The sequence below is a fragment of the Ambystoma mexicanum genome, chromosome 12 (assembly GCF_040938575.1).
Source record: "Ambystoma mexicanum isolate Mex_15411 chromosome 12, UKY_AmexF1_1, whole genome shotgun sequence".
NCBI classification, from domain to species: domain Eukaryota; kingdom Metazoa; phylum Chordata; class Amphibia; order Caudata; family Ambystomatidae; genus Ambystoma; species Ambystoma mexicanum.
Window position 1 is genome coordinate 1,011,479,875 of NC_090936.1, and position 14,339 is coordinate 1,011,494,213.

General features: G+C 47.5%; 1 protein-coding gene across 3 annotated transcripts in view; it reads right to left on the minus strand.

Annotated features, from left to right (window-relative positions):
• The window catches only part of TNPO3 (transportin 3), a 1,153,743-nt gene that overhangs the window by 748,222 nt on the left and 391,182 nt on the right, over window positions 1-14,339 (minus strand). For all 3 annotated transcript variants that reach the window (XM_069629554.1, XM_069629553.1, XM_069629552.1), the window contains exon 8: window positions 621-767. In XM_069629554.1, coding sequence (XP_069485655.1) covers window positions 621-767 — 147 coding nt within the window. The remainder of the gene's footprint in view (window positions 1-620; window positions 768-14,339) is intronic.

A 14,339-nucleotide genomic window follows, 5' to 3' on the forward strand; every position in this document is an offset into this window, starting at 1 on the left:
AAAGTATTTAATTAAACAAATGCAAACTAGTCAAAGTATCCTATTTCCTTATGAAAACCTGGCAAAGTATCATATTTTCTTACAGAAACTTGATTGGATGTTCATTTATTTCAGTAGCACTACACTGATTGGTTGGCTTCTGTAAAAGCTCACATCCCTCCTGAAGAGTATAGCCTTCACTTCCCGAAAAGGCAAGGGAGGTAAGGTGTACCCGTTAGGTTGTCCTAGATTCACCATTATGATGGGGATCAGAGCGGAGTAGGAGATTTTTTTTCACTACTCCTCCCTGCACTCTATTCAGAGCAGTAAACATATCATAGCCGTTTACACCCTTGTAGAGATAATACTTAATTGTTTCAACATCAAAGCAGAGATTAATGCAGGCCATTGCACATTGTATGTAATGGACCACAAACATTTAACATCTAATCACAACTACATAGCTAATACACTAGAGGATGCACTCTCGAATCTGTCAGAATACATTTGAAGGCACTCAAGATGTGGGGATTACAATTCAGGAAGGCATGCGCTTTGTTCCACTTCCTAACAATCAACAATGTGTAATCTCTGCTAGATCTGTTACATCAATTATTCAAGCACATCAAAATGGGTCTTACATGATCTGGGTCAAGCTGGCAGTGTCTTGCAAGTGCATGGAGAAGTCTCTGGATGTAGGGCTTGAAGATATTGTGAACCCCAATGTCATTCAGCTTGTAGAGATGCTCTCCCAGTCTGTACCAGAAGTTAAACGATATTTCGACTACCTGCAAGAAAAGAACAGAGAACGGCTAATTTATTTGGTAGCTGGATGAAGGGGAACTGTAAAAAAGAAAAAAAGAAAATGAGTCCTCGAAATATATAGACCGTCACCCCACAATGTTATAGATTAGATAACAGTACACAGCGTGAAGCCAAACAGTTGCCTACATTTTTGGGTTTTCATTGCCATTCCACAATATCTTTTACCGAAGAACAAGTTACTTACCAACTGTAATGTTCTTTCGATTGGATGTTCCTCCCACGTATTCCTCATCTTAGATATATCCTTACCTTCAGCTTTGCTGCTTCGGAAATGTTTCTCTACACCAGAGGGCGCTCCACTCGAGACGACGATGTCCCTCGGCGGCATCCGTCAAGTGTCGACGTCATCCGTAGTATAAATGCCTCGAGCGCGCCCGTTGGCCTCAGTTCTGTTTTTTCGTATCAGAGCCAATGTATTATAAACAAAGACGTGCCTCTTATTGACCCAAGCCTTGAAAGAATTTAGAGTGTAAACCACGTAAACTGTACTGTGGGGTAGGATGGGAGGGTCGATGAGGAATACGTGGGAGGAACATCCAATCAAAAGAACGTTACAGTTGGTAAGTAACTTGTTCTTCGAATAGATTGTGTCCTCCCACGTATTCCTCATCTTAGATAGACTCCCAAAGCAGTATTGTATTGGAGGCGGGAGTACAGATGCCTTTTAGTCAAGTACCGAATGTAGTACAGATTTGGCAAATAAACCTCCTTGAGATGTAGTTGAGTCCAAAGCATAATGTTTGATGAAAGTATGCATGGATGACCATGTAGCTGCTGCACAAATATCTTGCACAGGGACACCCCCTCTTAAGTGCTGTTGAAGTTGCTATGCCCCTCGTTGAATGGGCTCTTAAGCCCTCAGGGGGATCTTTTCCAGCTAGCCAATAACACTCTGTTATGGCTAAAATTATCCATCTTGATAATGTTTGTTTGGTTACGGCTAATCCCAATTTACGGCCGGTGTATCCCACAAAAAGTTGATCACACTGACGTATCTTTGACAATATTGAGATGTAAAAGCTTAGAGCCCTTCTGGGATCCAGCCGATGCAGTCTTTCCTCTTCCTCACATGTGTGAGGAGGAGGGTAGAACGCAGGTAGAATTATTTTCTGTGACAGATGAAAGTCTGAAACTATTTTTGGCAGAAAAGATGGTTTAACTCGAAGGACAACTTTATCTTTATGAAAGATGGTGTGAGGAGGACCACTCGAAAGTGCCTGCAACTCACTTACTCTGCGGGCTGATGTCAATGCAATTAAAAGTATAGTTATTAATGTAAGAAGCCTTAACGGACAAGAATGTAAAGGCTCAAAGGGTGCACATGTCAGAAATTTAAGTACCAAATTTAAATCCCACACAGGACCTGAACAGGTACTGATGGAAAAACATTGGTTAAACCTTTTAGAAATTGTATTATTAAGGGTATCGTAAAATAAGATCTTTCTTCTGATGAGCACTATAAGATAGATAGCGCTGCTACATATCCTTTTATTGTATTAACCTGGAGCCCCAGATTAGCTAAATGTAATAGAAACGATAATACCATTGGAATGTCACATTCAAAAGGATCCACATTCTTATCCCTGCACCAGTTACTGAATTTATTCTGACACCCGTACAAAGATTTTGTTGCTGGCCTTCTGGCCGAAGGCAACACCTCCATAACATCATCCGGAAGGTCCCAATCCTTGTATCTCAAACTCTCAGAAGCCATGCGTGAAGTTTGAGTAAGTTGACCTCTGGGTGGAGAACGTGACCTCCCTCTTGCGAGAGAAGATCCTCTCTTTTTGGAAAACGTATTGGAGGGCAGATGGACATGTCGAGAAGGTCCGGCTACCACGTTCTCCTGGCCCAATCTAGGGCAATTAGGATCATGGTTTTCCTGAACTTTCTCAACCTCCTGATTACCTGAGGGATCACAGGGACTGGAGGGAACACATATAGAAGAGGAAATTCCCACTCTACTACAAATGCGTCTCCTAGAGCTCCTCTCGGGGGGGAAATTCCCTTGAGCAGTACATTTCGCACTTCCTGTTGACAATGGTCGCGAACAGATCCACTTGAGGGGTTCCCCAGAGGGCAAAGATCTCCATAAGGACTTCCTGAGCTATCTCCCACTCGTGAGAGACTGCTCTGCCTGCTCAGAGCGTCCACCGCTGTGTTTTGCACTCCTGCTAGGTGAATGGCAGGTAGAGATCCCTTCTTGTATTGCCCAGAACCAGAGCTGCATTGCCTCTCTGCACAGTGGCAGTGACCCCACTCCTCCTCTCTTGTTGAGGTAGTACATGGCCACTGTGTTGTCCGTCATGATCAGGACATTCTTTCCCCGTACAGAGGGCAGGAAGGCCTTCAGCGCTAGTCTGATCGCCCTCAGCTCCAAGAGGTTGATGTGTAGTCTTGACTCCGATGGAGTCCAACGACCGCTGATTGTCAGATCGTTGGTGTGGGCTCCCCACCCCATGAGTGAGGCGTCCGTCACTACAATGATCTCCGGCCATGGCTGCTAAAAGATTGTCCCTTGAGGATGGGTTCTTTGCAAACCCACCATTGTAGGTCCTGAGCTACTCTGGTTGGAACTTGTAAGAGATCTGTCATTTCCCCTGAAAATTGGGACCATTGAAGGGATCTCATCCTCAATCTGGCCTCTAGCACCAGAAAAATGCAGGATGCCATGAGGCCGAGCAACCTGAGAAAATCGAAGGCAGGTAGATACTGGGCATTCTGGAATTTTGTCACCATCTGCAGAATGTAGTGAGCTCTCTCTTCGGGAGGCGAGGCTTTGCCAGAACGAGTATCCAAGACTGCTCCTATAAACTGGAGCTTCTGTGATGGTATCATGTTTGACTTTTTTAAATTCAGAGAAAACCATAGTTTGTGAAGGAAGTGGCAAGTCTTGGATAGATGATCCTGGACTTGTTCTGGAGAACGTGCCCTGATCATCCAATCGTCCAAATAGGGGTAGACATGAATCCCCCCCCCTCTTCTGGGACTCACTGCCACTACCGCCATCAACTTGGTGAAAACTCTTGGGGCGAAGGTCAACCCGAAAGGCAGAACTCGAAACTGATAGTGAGAGTTGCCAATTTCTAACCTCAGGTACTCTGTGCTTGAGATGGAGATGGATTGGCACATGAAAGTAAGCATCCTGAAGGTCCAATGATACCAACCAGTCTTGAAGTTGGAGAGCCTGAAGGATCTGAGAAAGAGTGACCATCTTGAACTTGTCCTTCCTGAGGAACTTGCTCAAGTTTCTCAAGTCCAAGATGGGTCTCAGTCCTCCGTCCTTCTTTGGAATGAGGAAATATGGGGAATACCAACCCTTGTTCCTCTCCGCTACAGGTACATGTTCTATTGCACCTTTCTGTAGCAGGGTTAAAACTTCCTGCAACAGGAGCGGGTCTGGATTTTTGGTAGAGTTGTATTCCGGTGGGTGATTCTGAGGTTTCTTTAGAAAAGGAAGGCAGTAACCTTGGGATACTGTTTCCAGTGCCCAAACATCTGAAGTAATGCCCGCCATTCTTTCAGATGCTGCGAGATCCTGCCTCCCACTGGGGTCTTGTGAGTCAAAACCTCAGAGTGGTTTTGCGGCAGCTCCAGCAGCAACTGAAGGGACAGATGCTGCTGCTGGGGCAGATCTACCGCCTCTTCCTCAACCCCGAGGAAATGTTCTTTGCCCCTTTGATTGGCCTGTCCCCTTCCTCTCGCAAATGAGTAAAAGCGAAAGGGACAACCCATCCAGGAAGATGAGCCTGCATAGGGGCGTTGCTGAGGTTGTCGTATAGCGGCACTAAGTGACTTTGCCGCTGCCTTGGAGGTCTGCAGCTTCTCCAAACTTTCAACCGCCTTACTGCCAAACAACTTCGCGCCATCAAATGGCATGTTAAGGAGTCTAGATTGAACATCTGGTGCGAAACCTGACTTCCTTAGCCACGCAAATCTGCATAGCACTGCGCTAGACGCCATGGACCTGCTGATACGGTCAGCAATGTACAAACCTGCTTGAAGGCATTCTCCCAAAGCCTCCTTACCATCCTTAATTATGGATAGGAAACCATCACATTCCTCTCCTTCCGGGATGTGTTGAGCTGCCACTGACATGCAGTTCCACAGAGTATAATTAAATCTAGCCAATGTACAAGATACATTGGTAGACTTCAGAGCCATGCTCCCTGATGTAAAGATCTTTTTCGACCAATTATCTATTTTCTTGTCATCCCTATCAGGGGGAAAAGTGGGGTATGCCGCATTTTTTGTTGATGTGGCTGCCTGAACTACCAGACTCTCAGGAGGATGTTTACTCAAATACTCTGGGTCAGAGTTACAAGGTCTGTATTTTGCCACATATTTTTTTTATTTACTGCTGGACTAGATTCCGGTCTTTCCCAAGCAGCATTTACTCTCCTTTGCAGGGCAATATGAAAAGGAAGTATGGGGTCTGGTTGAGGACCTCCTGACAAAATATCTGTCATGTCATCATCCTGGTATACAGGTGCATTATTACCCCACCCCATAAACTCTGTTACTCTATTCATGAGTTTTCTGTAACCCAGATCAGCATGTTCTGCTGGATCTGGTCTCTCAAATTCATATTCAGGAGATGTGTCTATTCCACTTGTAGACTGTAAACATTCATACAAATTCTGCATTTTTGATTGAGTATTTATTAATTCCTCTGGAACATCTCTTGTCCCATATTTTACCCATGCTGAGGTAACCTCAGGTTCATCTTGTTCTTCATATTCTTCATTTTCTGATGACATTTCTCCATATATGGATGACATAGTATGGAAAAAGTCATGTCTGTTTTCAGAGTGAAATATTTTTTCAGGAATAAAGGTTTCAACCATGGTGTCGACGTCGACAGAAACGTCGATGGCGTCGAAGTCGTGGCCGTTACCTTCGATGTTGTCGAGGTATTCTTTGATGTTTTCAAAGGCACTACAAATGGCGTCGAAGGAATCTTCGAGGCAGTCGATGTTGTCGACGTAGTCTTCGAAACACTCGACGCCGTCGAAGAAATCTTCGAGGTCGATGAAATATTCGACGTGACTTTTTTCTGTTGGGTCGTCGACCCTTTATACTCGACAGCCTTCGAAGATGTTTTCGTCGAAGTCTTTAATGACTTAGACATCGAAAGTCTTTCGATCCGAAGCGAAGCCAACGGAAAAACAGAACTGAGGCCAACGGGCGCGCTCGAGGCATTTATACTACGGATGCCGTCGACACTCGACGGATGCCGCCGAGGGACATCGACGCCGTCGCCTCGAGTGGAGCACCCTCTGGTGGAGAGATAAACTTTCCTTAGCAGCAAAGCTGACGGTAAGGATATATCTAAGATGAGGAATACGTGGGAGGACACAATCCATTCGAACAACAAGTTACTTACATACTGGTAACGTTCCTTCGACTGGCTGTTCCTCCAACGTATTCGACATCTTCGATATGTAATGTCCACAGCTGTGTACTTCGGAAACTTTTTTTCGGCAGAGGGCGTCCTGCGTCAATGGCCCTCGAAGGCCTCCGTCGATGTTACTGGATGTTATAAATAGAACGCACAGCGCCCGTAGCCTCAGTTTATGTTTTTTCCTCGATAACGTGTGACACCAATGCCTGCTTGACTGCGCATAGCCTTGCGGAAACATAAGCTGCAATAGCATAGGAAATTCTCAAGAGGGGCCGGTTGGGTGGGTGATGTGGAATACGCTGGAGGAACATCCAGTCGAAAGAATGTTACCAGTAAGTAACTTGTTCTTCGAATGGATTGTGTCCTACAACGTATTACACATCTTTGATAGACTCCCAAATCAGTACCAGAAAAATGGAGTAGGTAAAGAATTTAAAATACCCAATCAGATGGCAGAATAAAGAACTGCCTTACCAAAGGCCATATCCTGACCATGGAGCGTATCCAGGGAGTAATGTTTGACAAAGGTGTTAGAGAGAATTCTGTGTTAAGGCTAATTTCCCAAACCTAGTGAGTCCCCCAGCAGCTTTGCTGGATTTTTGGGATTTATTTTTTTCTCCTGCTAAGAGTGAGACTCTTTCTCCCACTCTTAGACAGGATTTGAGATATCCTTTGACTTTGTAATGTGTTTTATGGGCTATGGGGTCTTTTACTCCATAGGGTTTCATGTATTTTTGGTAAGTGTTACACAGCACCCTCACTGCAGTAGAAGAGGGGAGTCATAGTGACCCCCAAACATAGACTCCATACCCTGGGACCGACTACTGTCTCCCCGGGCATGTAAAGTCACCATTGACTTTACAAGTCTTAAATTGTGAACAGAACCAGTACAAACCATCATATTGTGGAAGTACTGGAAGGGGTAATTAGATTGTCCCTGGGTCTGTTTTTCAAGGGGGCACTGTGCAGTCCCCCCTCGTCGAGTTTCTGGCTGGTGGCAGTGGTTACCACACAAAATATTCCACCGGAATATTTCCTATGCGATTTTCCCATTCATTTTAAACACACCACTTTTTTGGTGCAATTTTAAAGATACCGCCGGGTTTTTATTTAATATTTATTCCCCGGTTGGGTCTTTTTGCCAGGACTCTGTTTTAAAATGGTGTTTGTGTTCGCCTCTGTAACTCCAACCCAAGTCGAACCCTTTGTTCCACTTTTTGGCGGGCTTCTCCACAGAAGCCTCCAAAAGTGGTGCCACTCTGAGTCTACAGGAAATGTGGGAGGGGGGGTTTAGGCACCCTGGACTGAGTTGCCTCGGCAACTCAAGTCGCACTGTGATTGGCCCAGTGGTGAGCCGCCCAGCTCACCACTTAGCATGTTTGAGTGGCAGCTAGGACTGATGAATGGGGGTATTCTGCATAAAAGCAGGGCTTTGGGGACTGGAACTTCAGAAGTCGCCACAGGACCAAAGAATCCGAAGAGGGAGAAGCTGAGCCGACCTGCAACGACGACACCACCGGTGGAGCCCTGCTGAACCGTCTCACCACTTCCCAACGACAGAAAAGATCTTCATCCCGGAGTCTTCTTCCTCTGAGCTGGTGGGGATAACCAGTTCGCCCTCTTTTCGCCTTCCTGGATCGTCCTGTGGTCGAACCGCCAGTGCCAAGCACCCCGGCGACCGGATAGCCACGCTTCACCACTACCGCAAATAAAAGGGTAGTACCTTTTAACCGGGAACACCGCGGCTGGTTTCTTCCCTGGCAGTGCAACGACCTCCAGCTTTCCTCCACGTCGAGACCTTCTCTTCCCCTGGATGAAGCACCGACTTGCACCCGCTGCCGGGAACAACTGCCCCTGCTGGAGCTTTCTCACCATCTCAGGTACTGTGTGCCGCCTGGTCTCCCTTGCAACAGACTGTTCAAGGTGTCCTGTAAATCCTCGACTTTCTATCCTAGGGTGACTTGGGACCTGCTAACTAACTTTTTCTGAACTGATCCAACCCTTTTTGAACTATCTGCAACGACTCTTTAAAGTACTATTCAACTGTGTTATCTTGGACACATTCTGCCTTGCTCTCTCAAAGAGAGCCTGGCCTATGACTTTCTTGTTCCTCAGTAGAGACTGCATTTTCTGACTTCCTCTGGTTCTCTTAAAGTGTTGGCATTGTGCATTTTCCTAATTCTGCCTTTTTCCCTCCCTTTTTAACTAACTTATTGGAGTGCCATCTAAGGTTAAGCGCTCACCTCTGTCTGTAAATAAGTGGTGTTTTAACTAAGACTTGTTCAATAAGTAATCAGGGATGTATATATATTAATAGTGACTGTTTGAATTTGCTTGCCACATTAGTGTTAGTGTATGTTACTAAGTGTGTTTTTAAATGAATAATTATTTGCGTATACCCAAGCTCTGGTCAGTGTTTGCTTGTGCTACTGTATTTTAGTACCCATCTTGTATACTCTATATAATGTCTAACTCTTCTTGTGAGAAGTCTGACTGCTCAGCAACAGCTACCAGGTAAATCTGGGTGGTACAGACTGCTACCAATTGGGTTTACTGCCAACACCTGTAATCTTAAGCCTTTTGCAGTGGTCCCTAAGGGAACTGCACAGGTTTCTGCCTAACAAAAGGTGTGCATAGAAGCTCATGTGGCTGCGTCACAAATCTTCCGTAATAGGAATACCCCTCTGCAAGGCCGTGGAAGTAGCTACGGCCCTAGTGGAATGAGCTTGCAACCCTTCAGGAGGTTCCTTGCCTGCCAATCGGTAACATTCGGTAATGGTGAGGATAATCCACCCGGACAAGGTCTGTTTGGTAATAGCCTGGCCCAATCGGTGTCCAGCATACCCCACAAAGTTGATGGTCCACTCTGACCCTTGACATCCTAGAAATATAAAAGATCAAAGCCCTCCTAGGGTCCAACCTATGAAGTCGTTCCTCTTCCTTGCCAGGATGATGAGGAAAGACAGAAGAACCACTTTCTGGCTTAAATGAAATTCAGACACTACCTTAGGTAGAAAGGGAGGACGTACCCTCAGTACAACCCTATCCTTGTGGAACACAGTAATGGGCGGCTTAGATGAAAGTGCCTGCAATTCACCAACTCTGCAAGCGGATGTAACCGCAACGAAGAACACAGTCTTGCAAGACAACAGTCTCAAAGGACAACAGTGCAAAGCTTCAAATGGAGCACCCATCAGGAATTTCAAGACCAAATTCAGATCACCAACTGTCACCTGGAACGGGGACGGCGGGAACACATTAGTGAGCACTAAGAAATTGGGAAATCAACGGAATCTTAAAATAAGAACATTCTTCAGACGAGCGCTTGAAGATAGATGGCGCCGCCAGGTAACACTTAACGGTACCCACGTGAAGGCCCCTGTGGGCCAAATAAAGCAAGAAAGATAGACCCATGGGAATGGAACACTGAAAAGGATCAACATTTTGTCCTCTGCACCAGTCGCAAAACGTACGCCAACGGTACAGGGATTTGGTTGATGGCCGCATGGCGGAAAGCAACACCTCCAGCACGTCATCTGGGAGGTCCCAATCCTTATACCTCAAACTTTCAGATAACAAGCGTGAAGGTTGAGAGTCTTGACCCCCTCCCCCCTCCAACTCACCCTCGCTTGAGAGCAGATCCTCTCAGTAGGGAAGACTGACATTTCTAGAAGGTCGGGGTACCACGCGGTCCTCGACAAATCCCAGAGCAATGGGGAGGGATCATGTGGAATCCGAACCTCCGCAACCTCATTAACACTTGAGGAATGACGGAGACCTGAGGAAACACGTACAGAAGTGGGAATGACCAATCCACTACGAAGGCATCTCCTGAGGCTCCTCTCGTAAGAAATTCCCTTGAGCAGAATCTCTCGCACTTCCGGTTGGCACAGGTCGTGAAGAGGTCCACTTGTGGGGTTCCCCAAAGGGCGAAGATCTCCAGAAAGACTTCCTGAGCCAACTCCCACTCGAGAGACTGCTCTGCCTGCTCAGAGCGTCCGCCGCCGCATTCTCCTCTCCGTCCAGATGACCTGCCGAGAGTGATATTCCCTGCTGTATTGCCCAGAACCAGAGCTGCATCGCCTCTGCACAACAGGAGTGCCCGTATCCTCCCACCCCCCTTTTAGTTGAGGTAATGCATGGCCACTGTGTTGTCTGTCATGATCAGGACACTTCCCCCGCACAGACAGCAGAAAAGCCTTCAGGGCCAGCCCGATTCCCCTCAGCTCTAACAGGTTGATGTGGAGTTTGGACTCAGACGGAGACCAACGACCGCTGGCAGTCAAATCTTTGGCATGAGCTCCCCATTCTGTGAGGGAAGCGTCCGTTACTACCGTCACCTCCAGCCACGGTTGCCAAAACGGCTCCCACTTCATCAGGTTCCCCACGTTGGTCCACCACAGAAGGTCCTGTGAGACCGAGAGTGGAATCTCAACGGGATCCAACATCTTGCCTGAGAATTGCGACCACTGCATCTTGAGGACCCATTGCAGGTATCTCATCCTCAGTCTAGCCTCTGACACCAGAATAATGCAGGATGCCATGAAGTCGAGAAACCTTAAGAATTCGAAAGCCGGGAGACTCTGGGCATGTTGAAACTTGTCCATCTGCACAATGTGACGAGTCCTCACCTTGGGAGACGAGCACTTCCAAGGACGTGCCAACACAGCCCTGATGTACTGGAGCTGTTGGGAAGGTGTCAGATATGACTTATTGAAATTGAAGGAGAAGCCAAGCTTGTGGAGGGAGCGGCAGCTGAGACTGAGATGATCCAACGCTTGCTCGGGAGAACATGCATGGATCAGCCAGTCGTCCAGGTAGGGGTAGACGTTAAATCCCCCCCTACCCCCCTTCGCCTGAGATACACTGCCACCACCACCATTAGCTTGGTGAAGACCCTCGGGGCGGAGGTCAATCCAAATGGCAGGACCCGAAACTGAAAGAGCGAGTCGCCAGCCGCACACCTCAGGTACTTTCTTTGCTTTGGATGAATCGGCACATAAAATTAAGCATCCTGTAGGTCCAGAGACACCAATCAATCCTGAAGTTGAAGGGCCTGGTGGACTTGAGAAAGAGTGACCATCTTGTACATGTCCTTCCTGAGAAGTTTGTTCAACCAATGCAAATCCAGGATGGGTCTCAATGCCCAGTCTTTTTGTTAGGCAGAAACCTGTGTAGTTCCCTTGAGGACCACTGCAAAAGATTTAGTACTACAGGTGTTGGCAGTAAACCCACTTGGTAGCAGTCTATACCACCCAGATTTACCTGGTAGCTGTGGCTGAGCAGTCAGACTTCCCTCAAGAAGAGTTAGGCAGTATGTAAAGTATACACAATAGGCACTCAGACACAATAGCACAAGCAAACACCGACCATAGCTTTGGTACCAAGGTATATAATTATTTAAAGACACACTTGTTGACACACTCCAGCACTATTATTGTAAATCACTTCAAACACAGTTACTATTAATCTATATATATCCCTTATTCCTTATCAAACAAGTCTTAGTTAACACCACTTATTTCCAGACAGAGGTGAGCGCTTAACTATAGATGGCACTCCAATAAGTTAACGAAAAAGGGAGGGGAAAAAGGCAGAATGTAGGAAAATACACCACACTAATACTTAGGAACTCTTAAGCAAGGCAGGAAAGTCAGGTTACTTGTGGCCCAAAGTCCATAAGCCGGGCCCACTCTTGGAGCAGGGCACAAATGCACCCAAGATCACACAGCGACAACAGCCTTAAAAAGTCTTGCAAGGAGTTCAGAAAGGTTTTAGTTAGGCTCTGAAAAGTTTAGCCAGGGTGTCCCAGGCTAACCCAGGTTCGAAAGCCGGGGGCTAAATCTACCCCGTACAGTCGGTTGCAAGGGAAGCCAGGCAGAACACGGTACCTTATGTGGAAAGGATCCTCCAGCGGGGGCAGTTCCTGGCAGCGGGTGCAAGTCGCGGCATCGTCCAGAGGAAGAGAAGATCTCGACGTGGAGGAAAGATGAAGGTCGTTGCACTGCCAGGGAAGAAACCAGCCGCAGAGTTTTCCGGTGAAAGGTACTACCCTTCGATTCCTGGTAGTGGTAAAACATGGTATCCCGGTTTCCGGGATGCTTGGCACAGGCAAGGCGGCCACGAGATGCTCCAGGAAGCGAAAAAGGAAGCAGACTGGTTATCCCCACCAATCGAAGGAAGAAGACTCTCTGGGCTGGAGATTTCCTCTGTCGTTGGGAAAAGTGGTGAGACGGTTCAGCAGGGCTCCACCGGTGGCATCGTCGTAGCAGGTCGGCTCAGCTTCTTCCTCGTCGGATTCTTCGGTCCTGTGGCGACTTCTAAAGTTCCAGTCCCCAAAGCCCTGCTTTTATGCAGAAAACCCCCATTCACTCAGCCTAGCTGTCACTCAAACATGCTAAGTGGTGAGCCGACCGGCTCACCACTTGGGCCAATCAGGACAGAGTGTGACTTGAGTTGCCTAGGCCCCCCCCACTTTTTCCACCGGGGTCTTCTCGATGGGCTGAAAAGAGGATTCCCCCCACGGTGGCAGGGAAACTCTGGGCCCCCGAGGTCGCCTTCACTGGGGTAGCCTCCACAGGCTTCGCCAGGGCCGTCGCGACTACCTCGGTAGAGGCCTTAGCCGGGTGAATCAAGGCCTTCACCACCTTCACGCTTGAGGCCTTCACCTTGGGTAGGTGGGGGGGGGCACACCGCTACGCTCCCGTTCGGCTGGTTCCTTTAAGATCGACCGGGGCCTCTCCAGAAGTTTAGCCGGGTTCTCAGACTTTCTCTTCCCCGAGCCAGAGCATTGGCTCGTGGTTCATGGTGCCGGTGAAGGTGCGCCCTGCCCGGTAGCCGAGGAGCCCGACCATGCGGCGCTCCTGGTGCCCGCGGAGTTGGTGCTTTGCCTGCTGTTGGGCCCCCGCAGCCGGAGCGCCCTCACAGGACTTAGAAGACTGCTAGGACTTCTTTTCACCTGCTGGGCTCTTTCCTTCCAGCCAGTTGGCGAGACGGGTCCGACGATCCCTCAGTCCGATCCGTCATGTTCATGCAAAACGCACAGTCCATCTCCACGTGCGTTTTGTCTCCATGAAGGCAGAGGCATCTCGAATGCTCGTCCTCCTTGAACACATTCTGTAATCGGCATCCAGGGCAGTAACTAAACAGCTTGGATCCTGGTGTCAAGCTTCCTTTCTCCTGGGCCATGTCCACGAGGTAGGCGTCACAAACTTCTGGAATCCTCCAAGAAGCGTAACTCGGTGAAAACTTCGCCCTTGAGGGGCGTAGAAAATTCCAAAAGGGGTCCCCGTTGATCGGAAGTACAGACGGTGGAGCTTGAGGCTCGATTGACCAAAAAAAAAGAGAAATCTCTTGAAAAAAAAAAAACACAAAACGCAGTAAAAGCTTGAGAGCTACAGCACGAGGACTCCCAACACTTGAACGTGTGGTAAAAATCTGAGGATGGTTGCCAGGGGTGGGGCTTAGGGAGAGGACAGTCATTGGCTGGGGCAGTATGACCCAGAGACCAGTGATTGGTTACTACTAAGAAAGACAGATCAGAAACGAAACTGATACTGATTTTTTTCAGTACCGAGGATTCCCAGCCTGACAGGGAATATTCATGAGCATGTGAATCCATGCCAGACCGCATGCTGGTGAAAGGGTGATAATTCACCGGATCACATCTGTTTGCTTTTTTGAAGATCGGGACGACTATAGAGGTTTTCCATGATGGCGGGATGGATTTTAGGTCGGCACATCTCTGAATGAAAGATTTTACTTAGTAGTCTGGCCCATTCCGTCGGACAGGTTTTAAAGTCCACCTGGGGCTCATGAGTTCTAAAGTTTTTTGATGCAGGCGATGATGTCTGCTTGGTTGTCCAGTTTTTGCCATGGTTGAGAATCCTCCTTTATATCTGAAGCGGGAAGTCATGTGAAGTCTTGAAGAGGTCCGTGAAATGTAGTATCCAAGTTTTTTCTCCGATACTATTTGTCAGGGTGTTTTCTGGAGACAAAGTTGCTGATTTGATAAGTGACCAAAAATCTCTGCACTTATTGCCGCTTATAGATTTTAGAATGTTTTCCGCATCTTGTTGGTAAAGATTAGATTGATGCGTTCTTACCCATGCTTTGTGTTTCATTGCTTTCG